This window comes from Eschrichtius robustus, chromosome 2 (genome assembly GCF_028021215.1).
Source record: "Eschrichtius robustus isolate mEscRob2 chromosome 2, mEscRob2.pri, whole genome shotgun sequence".
NCBI lineage: Eukaryota > Metazoa > Chordata > Mammalia > Artiodactyla > Eschrichtiidae > Eschrichtius > Eschrichtius robustus.
In genome coordinates this window covers 56,223,377-56,248,017 of record NC_090825.1, presented here as the reverse complement: position 1 = coordinate 56,248,017, position 24,641 = coordinate 56,223,377, and the positions used below count along the sequence as shown (strand labels likewise).

General features: G+C 37.8%; 1 protein-coding gene across 2 annotated transcripts in view; it reads left to right on the top strand.

Annotated features, from left to right (window-relative positions):
- Nucleotides 1-24,641, top strand: part of MRPS27 (mitochondrial ribosomal protein S27) — a 99,346-nt gene that overhangs the window by 4,131 nt on the left and 70,574 nt on the right. For both annotated transcript variants that reach the window (XM_068535483.1, XM_068535482.1), the window contains exons 2-4: nucleotides 2,288-2,365; nucleotides 14,725-14,795; nucleotides 16,842-16,900. In XM_068535483.1, the coding sequence (XP_068391584.1) occupies nucleotides 2,288-2,365; nucleotides 14,725-14,795; nucleotides 16,842-16,900 (208 nt within the window). The remainder of the gene's footprint in view (nucleotides 1-2,287; nucleotides 2,366-14,724; nucleotides 14,796-16,841; nucleotides 16,901-24,641) is intronic.

Genomic DNA, 24,641 nt, shown 5'->3' with positions numbered 1-24,641 from the left:
CAACTGCAGGGTCTGACGTTTTCTACCAGCTGGTAAAACTCAAACTAAATCTCAGGTCTGCTCACTCCTGACCTGATGTGCAGCTACACACCTAATGTAATGCCATCAATGCCATTGCATTTTGTTCATCCTTCTTGACAGATCTAGGAATGTAACTGACAATTTATAACATCTTTTGTATGAAAAATGTATTCTAAGTTCCAAACATCTAATCATTTTTTTAAAAATAATCCATTTGAAATGTAGGCGCTTTTTAATAGTTACTATTTTTAAGAAATATCTTAGTTCCCCTTTGAGGCAGTCTTTGGCAGCTTTTAATATTATTGCTTCATTGCTTAAACTTTAGACTTCAAATTTAGACATATTATTCTAGTAAAGGTCTGACCCAACCTCTGCTGAAGGCAAGGGAGGGACTGGTCTTGTGTATAAACACACACAGACGTGTTTATATTTGTTTTAGTTGGGAGATGGATAGAGAATAACAATAGCATGCAAATACTGTGTTTAATCAGCTCCCATGCCTTCTAGTTGTGTTTGGTTTATGGTCTGCTATGGCCTTCAGGTAATTGTCTGCCATGCATTCCTTTTCAATTTTTTTAAACAGCTTTATTTAGATTTAGTTCACATACAATTCACCCATTTAAGGTAGTCAGTTTCATGTTGAATTTTTTTTTTTGTATATACACAGGGTTGTGCAGCAGCCATCACCACAATCAATTTAGGACATTTTCATCACTTCAAAAAACCCCCTTACTCATTAGCAGTCACTTCCCATTTCCACCCAGGTTTTTCTGCCTGTCTACCCTCCAGATCTAGGCAACCAATAAGCTGCTTTCTGTCTCTAGATTTGCTGATTGTGGACATTTCATATAAATGAAATTATGTAATACTTAGTCTTTTGTGACTGGCTTCTTTTTCCTTAGCATAATATTTTTGAGGTTCATCCATGTTGTAGCATGTATCAGTACTTAATTTCTTTTTACTGCTGAATAATATTCCTTTATAAGAATATACTATTTTGTTTAGCCATTCATAAATTGATGGATATTTGCATTTTTCCTTTTGGCTATTATGAATAATATTGCTACAAACATTTATATACAGTTTTTTAGGTGGACATGATTTCATTTCTCTTGGGTACATCCCTAGGAGTGGAATTGCCGGGTTACCTGGTAACTCCATGTTAACATTTTGCAGAACTGCTGAACTTTTCCAATGTGGCTGCACCATTTTACATTCTCACCAGCAATACATGAGGTTTCTAGTTTCTCTACACCTTATCAACAGCTGTTATTATCTGCCGTTTTGATTATAGCCATCCTAAGTGGGTGTGATGTTGTATTTAAATATATTTTGCATTTCCTTAATGGGAAATGATATTAAACATCTTTCCATGCACTTGTTGGCCATATGTGTGTGTGTGTGTATTTATGTGTATGTATGTATCTGTGTGTTTTCTTTTTTTTAGAAATGTCTGTTAAATCCTTTGCCCATTTTTCTGCTGGGTTGTCTATTTAAATTTTGAGTTGTAAGAGTTATTTATGTATTCTGGGTACAAGTCCCTGATCAGATAAATGCTTTGGAAATATTTCCTCCCATTCTGAGTTATTCTTTCACTTTCTTGATGGTGTCTTCGAAGCTCAAAAGGTTTTAATTTTAGGTTGCCATTCATTCTTTCTCATTAATTCCTTGAGCTCATGTTTATTGAGCATTGCTATATGCCAGTCATCGTGACAGGTGTCATCTTGTGGGTTACACCAGATTTGGCTTATTAGGTTTCTGTTATTTACCACTAGGGTGCTGTGTTACTGGGTAAGATGTTACTCTTTGCTTTATGTGAAATAAGGGTAAATATGCTGATCCAAGTCAGATGGAAATTTTTTAGGACTAACTAATGATGATAAAGCAGTCTTTTAGTGAGTTAACCAACTGTTCAGCAAATATTTTGGGTTCTAAGAAGGAGTTTTAAGGCTCATCTAGGCTCTACATTAGTGGAAGCAAATGGCTCCTAGTCCTAAAGTAACAGGAACAAAATTAGCAACATTTTTACTCATAACGTTGTGGTAGAAATTTTAACAGGCTTTCTGCATCTTCTGCTTGTTAGAGGTTGAATGCATGTTGTCATGAACTGAATTGTAAACTGTGTAATATTGGTTACAGTTTCGTAATAGATCTTTAAATAATCTAGTAAATGGAAAATATGGCAAAGATATGTGTAATAAAACAGATGTATAAACTGAACCTGTTGTGAAACCATGCCTGTTGAAATAATTGTCTTTTTCCTCAGGTAAAAGATGCCTGCTTTCTGCAGCATATGTGGACAGCCACAAATGGGAAGCAAGAGAAAAAGAAGATTGTCACCTTGGTAGGTATTTATCGGGCTGTTATATGTGTCATTTCCAGTCACTCCATGTTTGTCATCATATATTCATATGAGGTATATGTGAAATGATGCTTTTATGATAATCCAATTCAGATAAGTACATATTTAAGCCTTAAAAAGAATTAGACTATTGTTTCACATGTGGCAAAATCATTTTTTCTTTTCTGCAAATTTCTATTTCATTTTTGCCTTCACAGTTAGTCTCCTTGAATTATGTAAACAATTATTTTCTTTCTTGTTTTCTGTTCATTTTTATCATATAGTTAGTTACCGTGCAGCCTGACTGTTTTATCTGCAGAATCAATCTTTACTATGATGGTTGCAAAATGATGGTTTTCCAAATTCATTAATACCTCCACATTTACTAATTATTACTCAGTATTTACTGTAAGCAAGAACCCTTTTTCTCCCATTTCTTTCTCTGTTTATTATCAGTATGATCTTATGGATTCTTTTTTTTTTTTTTTCTTTTAATGATTCATTACCATCTTAGTTATTTTGGTAGTCCAGTTCTCTGAAATTTGGCTAGTAGAAGCACTTTCAGGCTGGCTCCCGGTGTTCCATCTTGTACCTTTCTTGCTCTAGCCCTGAAATCAATTACAGTTAGCCCTTAAACAATGGGGGTTAAAGGAGCCCACCCTCAACGCAGTCAAAAATCCACATATAACGTATAGTTGGTCCTCCGTATAAGTGGTTTCTTCCTAGCCAAGGTTCCATCCACGATTCAACCAACTGCGGATCATGCATGTAATCCTGTAGTATGCATTTAGTGAAAGAAATTCATGTATAAGTAGACCTGCACAGTTCAAGCCTATTTTGTTCAGGGGTCAACTGAATTTCTCCAAGGAGCACTGGTTCCTTTTACTAGGGAGTGAGTGGTATTAGAAACCAAGATCTGTGCACTAGGTGTCCCCCTTGCTGCTATGGAATTTTTTTTTTTTTCAATTATTTTATTTATTTATTTTTGGCTGTGTTGGGTGTTTGTTGCTGTGCGCGGGCTTTCTCTAGTTGCGGAGAGCGGGGGCCACTCCTCGCTGCAGTGCGTGGGCCCCCCATCGCAGTGGCCTCTCTCGTTGCAGAGCACGGGCTGTAGGCGCACGGGCTTCTGTAGTTGCGGCACATGGGCTCAGCAGTTGTGGCCCACAGGCTCCAGAGCACAGGCCCAGCAGCTATGGCGCACGGGCCCAGTTGCTCCGTGGCATGTGGGATCTTCCCAGACCAGGGCCCGAACCCACGTCCCCTGCATTGGCAGGCGGACCCCCAACCACTGCACCACCAGGGAAGCCCCAACTACCATGGAATTTTTGCTTCTTTGCCCATTCAGTGGACAGAGCTAGGAAAAATATGTATACATGTACACATAAACATACATATGTGCACATACATGCATATAAGCTTACATGTACATAGTTTACAAATTATGAAAAAATCATTCTGAAACCTGCAATTCCAGTTCATCTCTACAGAGTTCTTCCTTGCCTTCCTCTAGTTCATATTTGTATCTCCCTTCCATACTGAAAACACTGGCTCTCAACAGGGACAGTGTTTTGATGTGTCAATCAGTCTAGGCATTGCAAGTTATGTAATTTTCCTGTCTTCTACCAAGTGCCAGTAATGCCCTGCAGTCATTGAGACAGTCAGAAAGATACCCCTATATATTCTAAAATGCCCTTGAGGGCCTTTTGGTACTCCTTTTGGGAACCACTGTTCTAGTGATGAAAGCACAATGGGCTCAGTTAATGATATTGCAGAGCTTGTTCTGATGTGCCATGTGTGAATTATAAGAAAAGCGTTATGGAAGTGCAGAAACGAGAACGAAGAATTTCATATAAGCTATTGTCAACACTTTCCTAGGTATGAAGGGAAAATTAGGAAACAAGACCATTATATTTGGTGCCTTGGTATGGGTCATCTCTGTTATTCGGAGACAAACCTAGGGAAAACTGTCATGGATTCCTGGGTGAGCAGATGCTGTTTGCCAAAGAATGAGCATTTATAGTCTGCAGTGAATAAATATCACGTGGAGGTAACTGTCTCCTCTCTGTTAAGATTAATGCACTTAGAAAAGCAGTACGTACCCGCTACCATGTACTGAATACCACCCTGCCAATGATCCTCTCTGTACATCCTGAGTCCCTATCGAGTCAGTTGATTTTTCCTCATCCTGTATTCTTACAGCACTTTGTACCTTCATTATGCAGTGTGATGTGGTGAAGAGTCTGCACTTGGAGGGGAAGACAGCTGGCTGTGAACCCCAGCTCTGCCAGCTTTCAGAAACTATGTCCCTTAACTCGGTTCCTATACCTATAAATTAGGGATGATAATGCCCGCCCCAGGTAATACCCTGACATATAGTAGGTGCTCCAGAAATATGTGAAAGGAACAAGTCCCTAGGCCCCTTGATTTTACTCCTATATAAAACATTAGATTGTGAGGTGAGATGAGGTTTTGAAACTCAAACTGCTTGCAAGAAAAAGAGGCTGTTAGAGACAATATTTTTTTTCTGCTGTGTAAGAGAATGTAATTAAAACTTGCGTTCATACGTGATATTACTGCATGTTTTCCCTAATTCTTATCTGAGCCTTCGGTCTGGGCTATGGGCCCGGAGAATCAGGTAGTACGCCTGGGGCTACATGCCGATGATCGGGCAGTAGGTGGCAGTGTGGCCTCTGCGGAGACGCGCGCAGCCCGTGGAGCCCGGCGTTTGGGCGCTGGCCTTGGGAAGCCTCCCTATGCGCGCGTGCGCGGAGGGCTGCCCTCGGCATGTGGAGCAATGTGATTGGGCGCTGTGATCTGGTGCGGGCTTGCTGATTGGGGGAGGGAGGAGGGGGCGATATGAGGCTTTTACTCCGCGCGTCCCCATTGGAGGGCGTGGAGTGGGGCGGAGTGGATCGCGGCTCTGGAGGGACGGTGCCTGGGCGTGGGCTTCCCTGGTCTGAAGTGGTTTTGCCTCCATGCCGAATACTGCGGAGGAGACCTGCTGGGTTCTCTCGGATGGTCGTGCAGCTGCGGTGCCTCCTCTGTTCAGTCTCATTAGCGGTTTTCTGTTAGAGCCTTGGGGGAGGGCTGATGGGTATCTACCCAACTCCCCGTCTGAGAGTAATTTATTACTACGGAGGTCTAGATGAACACCACGAGTGCAGTATACGTACGTTGCAGTCTAGAGGGCAAGCAGGCCATGAATGCAGGCTGCGTCCTCTGACATAAAAGTCAAGACAGCTTTTGTTCACTGCTAGCAGTGTGCCCTGGGTCTGTGCTAAGCACTTTCACACACACTGTTCCGTTTAATGCTCCACAACAGCGGCCGAGGCAGCTGCTATTTCCCTTAAGAGATGGGAAAAATGAGACCAGATCCCAGCATTTGCTTAGGGCCATACAGTATCCTCTTGCCTTTCTGCTCACTAAACTTTCTTAGTGATTGCTGTAGTACCTGTAATTCTACCTTAGTGTCTTCTCTTGCATTGAAGTAGTGGATCTCTTCCTTTTAAAAAATATTTTTGATTGCAGTATAATATACTGAAAAGTGCGCAAATCATAATGTACAGATTGATGAATTATCACAAAGTAAACAAACCTGTGTAATAGAATGTTCCTACTACTCCAGAAGCCCTTATTGTGGCTCCCATTACCCTCTTCAAAAGTAACCATTATTCTGACTTATAGCACTGTAGGTTATTATTATTATTTTTTAATGTTTTATAATGGAAAATGTAAAACATACAAAAGTAGAGTGAATGGTATGAGGAATCTTCTTTACCCATCACCTGGCTTCAACAATTATCAGCTCCTGGCCAATCTTCATCTCTACTTCTGCTTATTTCCCCATCCTGATCCTTTGGATGATTTTGAGGCAGATCCCAGACAGTATATCATTTTACCCATAAATATTTCAGTATATACCTCTAAAAGATAAGGATATTTTTAATACTGTTATCACATCTAAAATATTAATAATCATTTAAATATGAAATATCAAGTCAGTGTTCAAATTTCCCTGATACTCTGGTAAATTTTTTTTAATGGTTATGCACATAAGGTCCATACAACACAGTTGGTTATGTTCCCCCCTTATTTTGCATCTTTTTAAATCTTTTTTATGGAAACCTACAAAGGTAGAGAGAATAGTATAATGAACCCCCATGGTCTGTCACCCAGCTTCAATGGTTTTCAATTCCCTGCCAGTCCTGTTTCATCAAACCCTACCTCATCACCAGATTACATTTTAACAAATTCTTGTCATCTGATCATTTTATATATATTTTGATACGTATCTCTATAGATAAGGTTTTTTTAAAAACGTAACTATAATACCATTCTCATATCTAAAAATTAGTAATTCCTTAACATCATTAAATATTTCCTCAATGTTCACATTTCCTCAAATGTCTTATAAATTTCTTTTTAATTTACAGTTTGTTGAAATGGGATCCAGATAAAGTCCATACATTGTAATATGTTGAGATGATTTTAATCTATAGGTTTCTCTTTCTGTCTTGGCAGTCTGTTTGTTGAAGAAAACCGTTCTCTTTTGTCTTGTAGTTTCCCACATTCTAGATTTGCTGTTTTCATCCTTATGGTGGTGTTTAACATGTTCCTCTACCTTCCATATGTCCTATAAAACTGGCAATTAGAGAGGAAGCCTTGATCAGATTCAGGGTTTTTTTTGTTTTTTCTTTTGGCATGAGTACTTTATAGGAAGTGTTGTTTACTGTTGTCAAGAGACACACAGCATTTGGTTGTCACTGTGATGTTAAAGGCCATTCGTGATCATTGCTTAGATCCATTTTTTCATTAGGAGCTGCAAAATGTTGCTGTTTTAATTCTGTCATTTCTCTCATTAATTACCCAGAAAATTTTTGTGAAAGAATTTCCTTTCATCAGCGGTTCAGTTATCCTGAGTTATAGTTTGTATGGAAGAGGCAGCTTCGAAAATAATAAATTGACCTCCTACCATCCTCCAAAGGTTATCAGTGAGGGTTTTAATTTTTTTTTTTCTAATATTATGAACTCATGGACTTAAGTATTCCAGACATTTTAATTCATTGCAGTTGATATTTTATTGAAAGAGCCGTAGTTCTCCAGCTGGGCTTTGTAGAGCCCTGGGAATTCTTGAGCTTTCCAACTCAAATCAGAAGATTTCAATTTTAGACTGTTTCTGTACTGGGCTTCCCTTTGGTTAAAATAAACACTGAATTAAAGCATTGTCTCTGAAATTCCTGCATTAGCCACGCAGATCTACTGGAGAGATACAGGGTGAAAGTTAGCGGCATTAGCCGGTTAGCAGCTGTTACAGATTAGGGCCCACAGTGAATAGGATTCAGGAGAAAACCATTCTGGGGAACTGGGTAGGGTGCTGGTAGGAAGGCAGGCCTCATGGGGGAAGTTCCCTGCGTTCCATGAGAAGTTTGCTTGGGTTACCCTGCCAGGGGTAAGGGACTAGGTGACTTGAACTGAATTAGTTCCTGAGCCCTACTGAATTAAATATTTTATTTCTGATTTTTCATTTTATAAATAATCAAAAAGTAAGGGATACCTTTCAGTTTTAGTTACTGCTTTTTTGTTTCTTTTTTTTTTTTGCATTGAGGCTGAAACTGAGCACTGTGGTCATCTTTCATTAGCTGGACACTTATTAGCTGAGGTGTAGGTTTACTGTGTCATTTCAGCTGTGGAGGCCTTTGGCTTGTTGCAGTGGTTTTTCACATCCTGCTCTTGAAGCTTGATGGAGATTTTCTGAGGCCTGCTTTCCTGTTTGCATGTCTGTGACATGTATTCATTCACTAGGTTTCATATTTCCTGTCTGCTGGCAGTTCTAGAGATGGGTCTGGCCTGTGCACATCCTCCTCCTTTAGTCTTAGTATATATGTATAAGAAGCTTGCCTTCACATTTTTTTCTTTATTATTTTAAAGCTTCTGGTGACAGAAAGACAAATAGAAGGAAAGCTAAATATCTGTATTCAAATGGTTCTTAGGTTAATTTTTCCTAATTCCTTCTATTATTTCCATACATGTTATAGGTCATCTATCCCTGAAACAAAAAAAGAGTTTCAACCTGTGTTTTCCAGATCACTTCTTCTAGGAAGTACAGTAATAACTTGTATCTAGTTCTTAAAGAATTACATAAATTAGGTAAGGTACGCATATGCCCAGAAAGAACTTAGTGTTGACTGAATGGGTAACAGTGATGTACAGTTACATAGAAATCATGAAAAACTGAAACCATCTAATAATTTCTCACCTAAAGCTCCCAGGGTTCAGTAGAGGATCCATCATTCCTTCAGAGACCTTCCGCATCATAACTTTGACCCAGAGACCACCCTCCTTTATAAGAGGCTTCTTTCCTAGGACATCTCTACTATAGATTTTGTGATCATTGAGGAGATTATCATTTTCTTTCTCAGAATTTTATATACTTTGAAGCTGTGTTATTTTGGTGCACACCAATTATCTTCCTGGAAAAATGAATTTTTGGTCATTATGTAATGACCCACCTAATCTGAAAAACGAATTCTTTTTGCTTTAAATCTATTGTGTCTGATATTAATATAGCTATACCAGCTTTCTTTAGGCTACTTTTTGCTTAGTACATTTTTCATACAGTTATTTTCAACTCTTCGTGTGTTCATATGGTTTATATAGCTGGATTATGTATTTTTAAAACCAATCTGGAAATCGTTGTCTTTGTAACTGGAAAGTTTAGTTTGTTTACATTGTCATTTTATGATTGTTGATTTATTTGGATTTGTTTCTACCATATTTTGTGATTTGTCCCATCTTTCTTTATTCTTTCTTTTGTATCTTCTTTTGGATTGGTTGTGGTGTTTTTGTTTTTTACATTTCCTCCCCCTCTAGAAATTCTATCCTCTATTTCTACTCTTTCAGAATGGTGGGTTTTACCATTCTAAATCTACATCTTTTAGATGGTTGCTGCATAACTTCTAGCATGCATATTTACCTTAAATTCTAGTGTTATTCACACTCTGCTGTCCTTTAGTCCAGTCACATAACCCCCAACCATGTTATTGTCTAATATTAAAGTTTTATCCTTAAAACACACATACACACATAAGACATTATTATTTTAAACAACTTCCCCCCAAATTGAATTAATTTTATTTACTTACCATTCTTTCTAGCATTTCAAGTCTTCTTTAAAGGATCATCTTCCTTCTTCCAAAAACACGTCTTCTAAAAAAACACAACTTGTGAAAAGTTCCTTTAGTGAGTATTTGTTGCTAATAAATTCTTTCAGTTTTTAAGTGTCTTTATTTTTCCGTTAATCTTAAAAGATAATTTTGCTAGATATGTAATTCTATTTTGATTGTATTTACTCCCAACATGTTATTCTACTGTTTTCTGTTGTTTCCAGTGAGAAAACACCTGTTGGTATAGTTGTTTTTCCTTTGTAAGTAATCTATCTTTACTTTCTGGCTACTTTTAAAGTCCTCTTATTCTTCAGTTTAAGTGTAATGTATCATGGTGTGGGCTTAATTTTACTTAATTGACTTGAAATTTTTTGTGTTTCCTGAATCTGAAAATGGATATCTTTTATCAGTTCTAAAAAATGCTTAGCAATTAGCTCATCATATATCACCTCTCCCCATTCTCTTTATTAACTTCTTTGGGAAATTCAATTAAATGTATTTTAGACCTTACTATTCTATTTTCTGTATCTCTTAACTCCTTTTTTATACTTTTCATTTTTATCTATCTTTGCTTCAGTCTTCTAGTTTCTCGTAATTTCTTTTAGATCTTTCAGGTTGCTAATTCTCACCTCACCTGTGTCTTACCTGCTCTTTAACTTATTCATCGAATTTCTTTTTTACAGCTTTGTTGACGTATTATTTACATAGAATATACCACACATATTTAAAGTGTACAATTTGACAAGTCTTGACATATGTACGTGTGTATATGTCCATGAAACCATTACTACAATCAAGATAAGAAGCATATCTGTCACCCACCCCCCACATGTTCTCCTACTTCTTTGTAGTCCTTTCCTCTTCTTCCTGCCCACCTTCCCACATTCCCAGGAAACCTCTGATATTTTCTGTCATCATAGATTAGTATGTATTTTCTACAATTTCATGTAGTAAAATCAACTCTTTAAACCACTTAAAACATAGTTCTCAAGTTGGTGTATCTTGTATGACATAAGAAGTATAATTAGGGCCTCAGAGGTGTGAGGGCTGACTTTGTGGTTTAGAATCCTCGGGACGATGTCCTTGCTGTTTTCCCTTTGCAGGGTGCATTGCTTTCGAGTTCACCTTCACTACAGGTGTAGCCTTAGGCAGCTCTGGCTTTACCTAGGATCTCTGAAATGGCTTCCTACCTTACGGAGGCCTTGGTTGTTGTATCCTCTGTTCCCTGTAAGTCATTCAAACCACAGCTCTGTGTCCCTGCGGACCTGCAGATGCTCTCAGGTGACTGCTACCCTTAGTAGTCCCTTAAACACTCAAGGTTTGTGCTCCCATCCTGCCTTTAGCCGCTGACAATTACATCTATCTTCTTGAAAGCTCAGTCATATATTTGAAATTTTTTTTTAACATTTTATTTAGGTGTTTTGTTTTTATAGTAGGGGGAATTTTTTTTTTTTTTTTGGGGGGGGGGATTTTTTAAAGACTATTTAGTCCACCTTATTGCTGAGATGGAATTCAGTTTAATGTCATGTTCGAACTTAAGAGCAACATCCTTTTTGTGTTCCCTCTGTGGTAGTTCTCAAACTAACTCACTCGAGTGCTTGCCAGGCTACATCACAGTCTCCTGGGGCTTTTGTGTAAAAATTTATGTTTCCGTGGTCTCACTTCAAACCTGTGGAATCAGAATCGCCCTCTGGGTGTGAAGCCTAGGAATGTGACATTTTAAAGTCTTAAAGCCTCTTAGGGGTTCAGATCCTTAACCAGGATTACACTCCTATACTTCAATAGTATAGTGCGGGGTCCTCAGGAAAATCCTTTATGTCCTTAGATTATCTATGGTATCGTTTTCTTCAAACAAAAAGAACATTTTTATACTACTATACATTTAATTTTCTGGACATACTTCCACATTGTCTATACAGCTTTAAGTTTTGTTAATGAAGAATTCAAATTTCAGACCCATTTTCCTTTACAGTCTTTGCTGACCACAACCGTCCGCTGCCATGTATATTCCTGAGGGAGCTGAGTGACAGGCAAGATAGCATCTTCTTTGGCACATCCCTTTGAATAAAACCTGGGCATCTGCTGGCCCCTCACTGAAACATGAAGAGTGATTTTGACTGTTGAAACCATGGTCCAGAAGCCTGTGGCGCTGGCCCTCTGCAGGCTGCAGCTGCCCCAGCTTTCATGGCCATCCCTGCTCCGTGCAGTTTTCTGCATCATTCATCACTCTAGTGCTATCGTGTGAGGTGACTGGTTGCATATTATATTTAGCACCAAACCTTTCTCTGACTTATAATATGCAAATAGTATTCATCAGATGCTGGCTCTGAAGCTGCTGCCTTTTTTGGGGCCCCAGCCGATTTTACTGGACTGAGGATATCTTGGTGTAAAAGATTAAAATGGAATCTTGACTTATCACACTACAGAAGCCTGCTCAATCCAGTGTTTAGTTATATGCTGTGTACTATATGAAACCCATGAGGAAATGGAGGTCATTTTAATTAGGCCAGTAGATCCTGATCCTGCATTTCTTTAGTTAAAATTTAAATTTTGAGTAAAGGGTTAGTTAATTCTTTACATTGCCTATCATCTCAACACAAGAGCCTCTGTTATGAAGAGATCATAAAGATTTGGTATCATGGGAATGCTGTTTAATATCATTCTGTGAGCAGTTAGATTTAACAATATTAATATACCTTAGTATGAAGAGGTTTTAGGGACTTCTTTGTATATGTGTATTTGTGTTTTAAAATTTTTAAATCACATGGTACCAACCCCTTTAAGATAGTCATAAGAAAAGTAATTACTTTTACATCATATCAGGTTTTAGTGGTTTTGCAAAGTTCCTTTCCCCTGGTAGCTACTGAGTCACTGAGAGCATTATCCCAGAGAAAGAAAAGAGAAAAATATCGGTTAAGTGCACAGCAATAGGTCTTTAACAAATACTTGTCAATTGATTACCTGTTGCCGTTTTGCTTAATACTAATTTCTTCCACCAGGGAGTAAAAAAAACCTTGGAACTCCAGTTAGAGTTGACCCATGAACAACATGGATTTGAACTTTGTGGGTCCACTTACATGTGGATTTTTTTCCACACAGCACTACATGATGCAGTTGGTTGAATCCGCGGATGCGGAGAGCCAGCTATGGAACTTGAGCATCTGTGGATTTTGGTATCCACAGTGGGTCCTGGAACCAATCCTATGTGGACACCAAGAGATAACTGCATTTCTTTTTCCTTCCTCCCTGTCTTTCTCCCCTCCCTCTCTCCCTCCCTTGCTTTATTCCTTTTATTTATTTCTTTAGATATTTATTGAGTGCCTTTTATAGAACTTTTCTAGGAACTGAGAATATATCAGTGAATTAAGTCCTTCATGGTTTTTACTTCTAAGTGTAAAAGAGAAAAAAACAAAAAACCAAACACAGACCAGCATATATCGGCATTTATAGATCATAGAAAATATTTTGGATTTTATTCCAAGTGTGATAGGTAGCTATTGGCTGGTTGAGAAAAGAAAATGACAGGATCTGATTTATTTATATATACATATTTATATTTCAGATCTAGAGCGTATATGATTTGCTGACATATGGTTACAGAGAGTGAGAAAGAATGGGATCAGGGATGATGCCTTAGTTTTTGGCCTGAGTAAGCCAGTTAACTTAGGGGCCATTTACTGGTTTGGGAAAGGTTTGGAGAAAAGCAGGTTTGGAGTGGAAGGTTAGAGAATTAAGAGGACATGTAATGTTAAGAGACCTATTAGACACCCACATAGAGATGTCACCCTTGTAGTTGGAAATACAAGTTTGGAGTCACAAGAAGAAGTCAGGGTAGGCATATATGTGTGGAGTCAGTAGTCTGTAGATGATGATTAAAGCTCTGGGAGGGAGAGAAGGAGATACCCAGAGACCGAGCAGATGGTGAAGAGTCTGCTCTTCAGACTTAGGGCATGTCAACATCAAGAAGTCAAGAAGAGGAGACCTTGCAAAGGAACCCAAAAAGAGAGAAAAGAGCATTTCATGAAGAACAGAATGCTCAACTCTATTAATTGTTAGTGAGAGGAGAGGTACGATGAGGATGAAGAATTAACCACTGGATTTAACAAAGTAGAGGTGGCCTTTGGTGTCAGTAGAGTGATGGAAACCAAAATGTGATTTGAGTCAGTTCACGGGAGGATGGAACTAAGGAAGTGGTGGCAGTTGTATTGGGGCTGACTCTGTTTTGGAGTCTTGCTGCCGACGGGAGCAGAGCAAAGGAGAAGTAGCTGGAGGGAGATAGGAGGTCAGAGGAAATTTTTGTCATTTTTGTTTTTTGTTTGTTTAATAAAGTTCATCCTTTGTTTAAAAAAAAAATAGGAGGAAGGGTATATGGATACAGATGCTGGTAGCCTGGTAGACCTGATGGTAGGAGGATAAAGTTCCCATGATTGCTTCTATTTTATACTTAGGGAAATAAGACACAAAATCATGAGCTGAGAGTGAGAGTGAGCAGAGACGGGGAAAGACACACATTGTAAGTTCTAGAAGCAATGAGAAGGTATGAAATAATTATTTTGAGGAGTATGTTGCCTGTTATTCCAGAGCTTTTTAGACTCTGAGATAACAGTGTAATCTCAGGAATACCAGGTATTTGTACGGATGTTCTGGTAAAAGGAATCAGAATAGGAATAGTTCAGGCTGAAAATCATTCATTATAACCAGAATGCCTGGTCCCTGTGATTCGTTCAGGGAATGTATAAAAGTAATTTAATAAGTTCCAACTTAAAACATTTTTGAACAACTAATATATTTACCTGGTTCAAAATGCAAAAGGAATAAATGTGTAAGCAATGAAGAGTTTCCTTTTCTTGCCGCCCTACCATCTTGGCCCTCCTTTCCCTGGAGTCTGTCAATAATAACACTTTCTTGTGTCTCCTTCCAGAGATATTTTACTGATCCATTTTTTAAAGCTAAATCTATGCTAGGACTTTTAAAATAATCCTTTCTGCATCAAGTAAATACTTTAAAAAAATTATACTAATATTTCTCTATCCTCTTTAATTTATACAAAAATAATTTCAAAAAAGAGCAAGAAAGAGCATCTGTTTTAATACTGACTTCATAATGTTGACAGCCAGCTGGCAGGAGTTGTATCTGTTACATTTTTCTTAAGAAATATGTATATTTGACAAGGTTCTTTTTTCTTCTTTGTCTTCACAGCTGATCTGGCATCTTTAATGGATAAAACATATGAGAGAAAGCTGCCCGTTAGTTCTTTAACAATATCACGGGTAAGAAAACTTAAATATAAAGAAAGAGAAAGAAGGCAAGAAAGCCACTTTATATACATGAGGCTCTGTAAATAAAGACTATCTTTCATAGGATATATTTTTCCAGAGTATGGTATGTTTTTGTAGTTGCTAATAGATATTTTATGATGAAGTAGCAAATTTCTTTGACTGAAATAAAAGGTAATAAATTTACCAGACTCCAGTGTCAGTGATTACTGTTGTGTATCTGGTTTATTTTAATTTTTCCAGGATTTGGTATCATGATTTTTTTTTTTAAGTTGATATACCCTTCAAAGTGATAGTATTTACTTGTTAATATTGGAAGTAATTTTGGTAGTTGAGAAAGTCTGTAAAAGAATGGATATTAATGTTAATGTTAAACTGCTACAGAGCAATGGATGGGAGAATATTAGGCTAGGAGTCAGGAATAGGACTTGAGAGTAACCATTACTGATCACCTTGTTGTACTAGTTTCTTAACATACATTATCTTGCTATTCTCATAGTGGCCATATGAGGTAAGTATTGTTATCTCCATTTTGCATGTAAGACTCAGAATGCTTGATGACTTTCCCAAGTTCACACAGTTCATAGGTGGAAAAATTGGGCTTCAGACCCAGATCTCTGGGACATTGAAGTTCTTTTCTGTTGCCTCCCTTAAATAGATCTTATCTTGTCTTAATGAATTTGCTTTATGACATTGGGCAAGTGGGCCCCTCTCAATTTCCTCATATTCAGTATGGGGACAATAGTATTTTCCTCATAGGACTGATGTGACGCTAAATTGAGATCTTAGATGTGAAAGCTCTTTGTAGAAATTAATGGCACCATAAAATTCAAGAGACTTAAATCTAGGAGAAGAAAAGTAGAGAAACCATCATCCTTTTTAGTCTGAGTCCTTTCTTTCTGCTCCTTGATATTTTCCTTTTAGTAGGGGAACCGTTTAGCTAGGTTATAACCTAAATTTTATAGACTTATCATTTTCATATTGGAGGGGAACTGAAAGACCACTGGTTCGTCCCTTACATGATGTATAAAATCTCTGTATGCCATAATGCCTGGTGTTTGTTTAGGCAGCACTTCAGAGTTTAAAGAGCTTTCGCGTACACTTTCTCTTTGGAGCCTCGTCCTCTTCAGTGCAGGTGCCTTTATTCTGTTTATGCAGAGGGAGCAGCTAAGTTCCAGAGGGGCCGTGCCGTCTGTTTATGCCACACAGCATGCAGTCAGGAGAGCTAGTTCTCAAGTTCAGGTCCTGTGTTTGAACCATATTTTATCTGCCCCTTAATGAGATTTCTAAACCAAGTCCATTGAGTCCTCAAAAGGGGGAGATCCAGTAAGTCTCCCCCTCTTTACTTTTCTCTCCCTCTTCCCGAGGTTTTAATTATATTCACTACATCCATTATCTCTTACTTCATCCTTTTTGCCTCTGAGTCTTTACTTTAGAGTAGAATTCCTCCTTAGAAGAGTCTTTTCTGTTTGTTCCTCTGGTTTAGAGTTGAGCACACTGAAGGAGTTTGTGGTTCGAGGGGAGACTTTGCTGGTAGAAGAATCACAGGTTGACTGGTCTGTAGCAGAACCAAATCAGATAGGAATTACATATACTGGTTATAAGACTGAGTTCTCTAAATTTAGATTTTTCCTCTCTTGGGCCATGTTTTTTCAGCGATTAGAGTCTTCATCCTTTCAACTATGTGTTCCCATGCATTTGGAGTTTGGAACATAGAGAAAATATCAGGGTTTAAAGATAATGGGAAATACCAGTGACTAATTATAAATACACTAAGAGGAGCTCTCTCTTGTTCTGAGCAAGGTTAACATTTAGTTTTTAAACAGTTTTTCTAACCAAGGTTGTTCTACATATAGAAAAAGAGAGGCCATTGTAGATTCTTTGTTGGCATTAACATAGAGTGGTTTTGAGGATGGAACCACACTACATGAACACTGTTCTAATAAAATGGGTGTTTTATTTTTAAGGTCAGTGTGTGACTTAGGCTCAATATATGGCATAATTTATATTCAACCAAAGGCTTCTTCTTTCGTCTTTTAGTTTGTGGACAACATTTCATCTCGAGAAGAGATAGACCATGCAGAGTATTACCTGTACAAGTAAGTTTTCCATTTCATTTGACTATATATTCTCTTGTTTCACATCCTTTTTTAACACAAAAGGTGGTAAGTACTCTATATAATGTTCAGCTCCTTGCTTTTTAAGTTTGTGCTTTGGAGATCTTTCCATATCAGTGTGTAGAGAGATTAAACATTTTTTATAACTGTATCATATTCCATACTATGAATATATTATTTAAACCAGTTCCCTATTGTAGGGCCTTTAGGTTGTTTGTGCTCTCTTTTTGTATGATGCACAATGCAATAATTAATAACCTTTTACATAGGTAATTTTGCACATAGTTCTCATAAGTATGTATATTTAATACATATGTAAATGTAATAATACACATGAATATATATATATATACACACACATATTTAATTTCAATAGCTGTTGCCAAATCGCTTTCCACTGGGGTCTTACCAATTTACATTCCCACCAGCAGTGTATGAAAGGGACCTGTTTCTACAGCTTGGCCAACAGAGGTATTTTCACACTTCTGGATTTTTGTTAGTCTGATAGGAGAAAAAAATATATGTCTGTTTATCTTTTTCCTCCCTTTTTTATTTAGGTGGAAACACACTCTTTTTTTTTAAACATCTTTATTGAAGTATAATTGCTTCACAATGGTGTGTTACTTTCTGCTTTATAACAAAGTGAATCAGCTACACATATACACACGTTCCCATATCTCCTCCCTCCCGCATCTCCCTCCCTCCCACCCTCCCCATCCCACCCCGCCAGGCGGTCACAAAGCACCGAGCTGATCTCCCTGTGCTATGCGGCTGCTTCCCACTAGCTATCTATTTTACATTTGGTAGTGTATATATGTCCATGACACTCTCTCACCCTGTCACATCTCACCCCTCCCCCTCCCCATATCCTCAAGTCCATTCTTTAGTAGGTCTGTGTCTTTATTCCCATCTTGCCACTAGGTTCTTCATGACCTTTTTTTTTTTTTTTTTTTTTCCCTTAGATTCCATATATATGTGTTAGCATACTGTATTTGTTTTTCTCTTTCTGACTTACTTCACTCTGTATGACAGACTCTAACTCCATCCACCTCATTACAAATACCTCCATTTCATTTCTTTTTATGGCTGAGGAATATTCCATTGTATATATGTGCCACATCTTCTTTATCCATTCATCCGATGATGGACACTTAGGTTGCTTCCATGTCCTGGCTATTGTAAATAGAGCTGCAATGAACATTTTGGTACATGACTCTTTTTGAATTATGGCTTTCTCAGGGTATATGCCCAGTAGTGGGATTGCTGGGTCGTATGGTAGTTCTATTTTTAGTTTTTTAAGGAACCTCCATACTGTTCTCCATAGTGGCTGTATCAATTTACATTCCCACCAACAGTGCAAGAGGGTTCCCTTTTCTCCACACCCTCTCCAGCATTTATTGTTTGTAGATTTTTTGATGATGGCCATTCTGACTGGTGTGAGATGATACCTCATTGTAGTTTTGATTTGCATTTCTCTAATGATTAATGATGTTGAGCATTCTTTCATGTGTCTGTTGGCCATCTGTATATCTTCTTTGGAGAAATGTCTATTTAGGTCTTCTGCCCATTTTTGGATTGGGTTGTTCGTTTTTTTGTTATTGAGCTGCATGAGCTGCTTGTAAATCTTGGAGATTAATCCTTTGTCAGTTGCTTCATTTGCAAATATTTTCTCCCATTCTGAGGGTTGTCTTTTGGTCTTGTTTATGGTTTCCTTTGCTGTGCAAAAGCTTTTAAGTTTCATTAGGTCCCATTTGTTTATTTGTGTTTTTATTTCCATTTCTCTAGGAGCTGGGTCAAAAAGGATCTTGCTGTGATGTATGTCATAGAGTGTTCTGCCTATGTTTTCCTCTAAGAGTTTGATAGTGTCTGGCCTTACACTTAGGTCTTTAATCCATTTTGAGTTTATTTTTGTGTATGGTGTCAGGGAGTGTTCTAGTTTCATACTTTTACATGTAGCTGTCCAATTTTCCCAGCACCACTTATTGAAGAGGCTGTCTTTTCTCCACTGTATATGCTTGCCTCCTTTATCAAAGACAAGGTGACCATATGTGCGTGGGTTTATCTCTGGGCTTTCTATCCTGTTCCATTGATCTATATTTCTGTTTTTGTGCCAGTACCAAACTGTCTTGATTACTGTAGCTTTGTAATATAGTCTGAAGTCAGGGAGCCTGATTCCTCCAGCTCCATTTTTCGTTCTCAAGATTGCTTTGGCTATTCGGGGTCTTTTGTGTCTCCATACAAATTGTGAAATTTTTTGTTCTAGTTCTGTGAAAAATGCCTGTGGTAGTTTGATAGGGATTGCATTGAATCTGTAGATTGCTTTGGGTAGTAGAGTCATTTTCACAATGTTGATTCTTCCAATCCAGGAACATGGTATATCTCTCCATCTATTTGTATCATCTTTAATTTCTTTCATCAGTGTCCTATAATTTTCTGCATACAGGTCTTTTGTCTCCTTAGGTAGGTTTATTCCTAGATATTTTATTCTTTTTGTTGCAATGGTAAACGGGAGTGTTTTCTTAATTTCACTTTCAGATTTTTCATCATTAGTATATAGGAATGCAAGAGATTTCTGTGCATTAACTTTGTATCCTGCTACTTTACCAAATTCATTGATTAGCTCTAGTAGTTTTCTGGTGGCAGTTTTAGGATTCTCTATGTATAGTATCATGTCATCTGCAAACAGTGACAGCTTTACTTCTTCTTTTCCGATTTGGATTCCTTTTATTTCTTTGTCTTCTCTGATTGCTGTGGCTAACACTTCCAAAACTATGTTGAATAATAGTGGTGAGAGTGGGCAACCTTGTCTTGTTCCTGATCTTAGTGGAAGTGGTTTCAGTTTTTCACCATTGAGGACAATGTTGGCTGTGGGTTTGTCATATATGGCCTTTATTATGTTGAGGAAAGTTCCCTCTATGCCTACTTTCTGCAGGGCTTTTATCATAAATGGGTGTTGAATTTTGTCGAAAGCTTTCTCTGCATCTATTGAGATGATCATATGGTTTTTCTCCTTCAATTTGTTAATATATGGTGTATCACGTTGATTGATTTGCGTATATTGAAGAATCCTTGCATTCCTGGCATAAACCCCACTTGATCATGGTGTATAATCCTTTTAATGTGCTGTTGGATTCTGTTTGCTAGTATTTTGTTGAGGATTTTTGCATCAATGTTCATCAGTGATACTGGCCTGTAGTTTTCTTTCTTTGTGACATCTTTGTCTGGTTTTGGTATCAGGGTGATGGTGGCCTCGTAGAATGAGTTGGGGAGTGTTCCTCCCTCTGCAATATTTTGGAAGAGTTTGAGAAGGATAGGTGTTAGCTCTTCTCTAAATGTTTGATAGAATTCGCCTGTGAAGCCATCTGGTCCTGGGCTTTTGTTTGTTGGAAGATTTTTAATCACAGTTTCAATTTCAGTGCTTGAGATTGGTCTGTTCATATTTTCTGTTTCTTCCTGGTTCAGTCTCGGCAGGTTGTGCATTTCCAAGAATCTGTCCATTTCTTCCAGGTTGTCCGTTTTATTGGCATAGAGTTGCTTGTAGTAATCTCTCATGATCGTTTGTATTTCTGCAGTGTCAGTGGTTACTTCTCCTTTTTCATTTCTAATTCTATTGATTTGAGTCTTCTCCCTTTTTCTCTTGATGAGTCTGGCTAATGGTTTATCAATTTTGTTTATCTTCTCAAAGAACCAGCTTTTAGTTTCATTGATTTTTGCTATTGTTTCCTTCATTTCTTTTTCATTTATTTCTGATCTGATCTTTATGATTTCTTTCCTTCTGCTAGATTTGGGGTTTTTTTGCTCTTCTTTCTCTAATTGCTTTAGGTGCAAGGTTAGGTTGTTTATTCGAGATGTTTCCTGTTTCTTGAGGTAGGCTTGTATTGCTATAAACTTCCCTCTTAGCACTGCTTTTGCTGCGTCCCATAGGTTTTGGGTCGTCGTGTCTCCACTGTCATTTGTTTCTAGGTATTTTTTGATTTCCCCTTTGATTTCTTCAGTGATCACTTCGTTATTAAGTAGTGTATTGTGTAGCCTCCACGTGTTTGTATTTTTTACAGATTTTTTTCCTGTAATTGATATCTAGTCTCATAGCGTTGTGGTCGGAAAAGATACTTGATACGATTTCAATTTTCTTAAATTTATCAAGGCTTGATTTGTGACCCAAGATATGATGTATCCTGGAGAATGTTCCATGAGCACTTGAGAAAAATGTGTATTCTGTTGTTTTTGGGTGGAATGTCCTATAAATATCAATTAAGTCCATCTTGTTTAATGTATCATTTAAAGCTTGTGTTTCCTTATTTATTTTCATTTTGGATGATCTGTCCATTGGTGAAAGTGGGGTGTTAAAGTCCCCTACTATGACTGTGTTGCTGTCGATTTCCCCTTTTATGGCTGTTAGTATTTGCCTTATGTATTGAGGTGCTCCTATGTTGGGTGCATAAATATTTACAATTGTTATACCTTCCTCTTGGATCGATCCCTTGATCATTATGTAGTGTCCTTCTTTGTCTCTTGTAATAGTCTTTATTTTAAAGTCTATTTTCTCTGATATGAGAATTGCTACTCCAGCTTTCTTTTGATTTCCAGGAAACACACTCTTTAAGTACTGTTCAGCTCCAATTTTCAATTAACACTGTATTTTAAAACTTTTTCTACATTACTACATTTACTTCATTCTTTCTCACAACTGGGAACAATCCCACTGAACTACAGCTACACTCACCCCTGTGTACAAAGAAGTATGTTCAGTACAGCACCGTCTATAGCAGTAAGAACTGGAATAACCTAAAGTTCATTAAATAAAGGATTGATCAAATAGATTATGATTTATTCTTATAGTTGATTTTTCATCTATCAAATACCTGTCAAAATGATACCTTACAACTAACTTTTTACTGTGATTCGTTATTGTGATTTTAAAAACCAGATTTATGATTTGTTCCAATTCCTAGGCTGCAAAAAAAGACTCAGACTGAAATTTAAAATGTTTCCAGTAAACATTGTATTAGAATTTCCCATTCAATCTTTGGTTTTTTTTTTGTTTTTTAAAAAATATTTATTTATTTATTTATTTAGTCGCGGCAGGTGAGCTCCTTAGTTGCGGCTCGTGGGCTCCTTAGTTGCGGCTCGCCAGCTCCTTAGTTGCTGCAGGCAGGATCTTTAGTTGTGACTCACCAGCTTCTTAGTTGTGCACATGAGCTCCTTACTTGTGGCATGCGAACTCTTAGTTGCGGCATGCATGTGGGATCTAGTTCCCTGACCAGGGATCGAACCTGGGCCCCCTGCACTGGGAGCGTGGAGTCTTATACACCGTGCCACTAGGGAAGTCCCTTAACTTTGTTTTGATCAAGAGAGTTTTCAGTTATTTCCATCTGGGTATAGTTTTTTTTTAAAGCTTTCTTTATATTAGGGAAAACATATCCAATTTTCTTGTACGTGATATTGCTAACTAGTAATAAGGCTTCTTTTTTTTTCTTCCTGAATTGGGTAGAGTCTACCATCATTTTGGTGTTTTCTGTTTAAATACAAATCTCAAGTAGATAAGATTCCAAACCTTAAAAAAAAAATTATTTTAAATCTAAGATTGTCTTTAACAGTGTCCTAAGTTTAAATTCTAGGTGCTGAAATCATAATTGCAAGTGCCCTCCTACCCTTCATTAAGATAAACATAAATGGATTCCTTGATGGGAGCAAGCCCTGCCTTCCTTTAGTGGTTCTTTGGCACCGTAAGGCTCCTTTGGTAGTTGTTTTTGCCAGTGGTGAAAGGTGTATTTGGGCTGGCACCTTTGTTTGCTTTGTTCATGGGAAAATGCAGAAAATAGTTCCAATTTATAAATAGGAACTATTTTTTAGAATTCCATCCTGTAGGACACAGTGCTATAGTCTTAGAAGAAATATGTCCCAAATTTACTTGTACCTCTGTAGCATATAATTGATTTCAGCAATTCAATATTCAGTATGTATTTACTGAGCACCTATTGTGTGCCCAGAATTTGTCCAAGGTGCTGGGCATATAGTGATGAAAAAGTTAGACACTCTCCCTGTCTTCATGCATTGAAGTTTAACTGAGAAATTTAAGTCCTACCGAAAGACATTCTGTGATTAATTCTTCATATCATGTCCAGTTTTGTGAGGCCTGGAGTCTTATTGAAAGTTTCATAAAATCTCCCTGTTTTCATATAGGTCATATAGAAGACTCTTGTCCATCTTCAATCTGAGGCGTTGTTTAATTTGACATTCCCCATCCTTTGCTTAATCAAAACTAGTGTTCTAACCATGACTTATCACTCTTTATTTCCGTTCTTTCTCCTCCCTTCCATTGCCAAGAAAATTAGCTCTCTTTTTCTGAGATTTTTTTTTTTTTTTTAGGAACGAAACGTTTTTATGACTTCATGAGATTACTGTTGTAGGTGTGTGAGACCAAATACAGCACCATAAAGCTGCATCAGGTGTAGATGATGGAGGCTGGCCAGTATTAGTTCATCAGCTAAGTATCAACTCCTGCTTTCCAGCCTTAGAGGATATACAAAACATAGTAATGCCTCAGCAGAATTACAGGTTAAGTTATGAACTCTTGGGGTTTCCCTGCTTTAATTGAAATCAAGAATGTTAATCCTGAGGACACCAAGGGCCTCTGGGATTTCCACCAGTTAGGTCTTCAGCGTTCATGGTTGCAATGCCTAACATTTCCACATGGGATGACGTTAGACATCTCGGAGTAAACTTACAATCACAGGTGTAAGATACGGAAATATAGGAACAATTCATTAATCCTGCAACTAATAGCTTCTTGCTGGCCTGCCTGGAGAATTTCTCATTCCCCAGGCAGTACTGTCTTTGAGGGGAAGGCCCACAACAGGACTTTGGCTGCCACCTCTGTCAGTGGCGCAAATCTTTCCCTGCCTCAGTCTGTAGAGACCAGGCTCTGCAAGCAGAATGTAATCGCCACATCCTCTCATCTTCTAGTGATCAGAGCTCCCCAGTGATTATGTAAAGGCTATTAGAGCCGAAGAAGTTTGGAAACCTGGAGTGATCAGTGGAGAGCTAGCTGAGCATCTGCCGTTGAGTCAGGTGAACAAGTAAGCAGTTCAGGGTGCTTCCGGCACATGCCAGTGTGTTATCAGCCTCTCATTCCAGGAAAGACTCTCAGCCTGTGAATCTCCTGAAGTACACAGGTTTAAAAGTTTGGGGGCATCAACATTAAAGAGTCCCAGGGATGTTTTAAGGAGAGTTAAGAGAGGCTGCTATTTAGATAGCAGGAGGGAGAACAAATACTCAACCACCCCACTTTGGGCTCTGGGCTCCTCTCTGGGGGCCCACAAGCTTTTGATCAACTTCTGCCCTGCCACTTACAAATAAAAAATGGAAACACCAAGGAAAGGGAAATGATGCTTTAAACAAAAGAATAATGTGAACTAAAGATGATTAAGTCAGTTAATACCAGGAACGATATAGGTTGACAATAAAGAAATTTTCTTTAAAAACCTGATCATACTCGACAGCAAACCAAGAGTAAAAGTGATTACAACAGTAAAAAGGCTAAATTGAAGTAAAATGAACAAAATATGAAAGCTAAGAAATAAGAGAGCAAAGGCTGCTAAGAACTGTTGGGCTGTAACAAAATAAAACATGATTAAAATAAGAGAATAAAAAAAAACAAATAAAAAATAAATAAAGCAAGATAAGAAGGACGTGAGCCAGGGACTTCATAAACTGTGTGTAG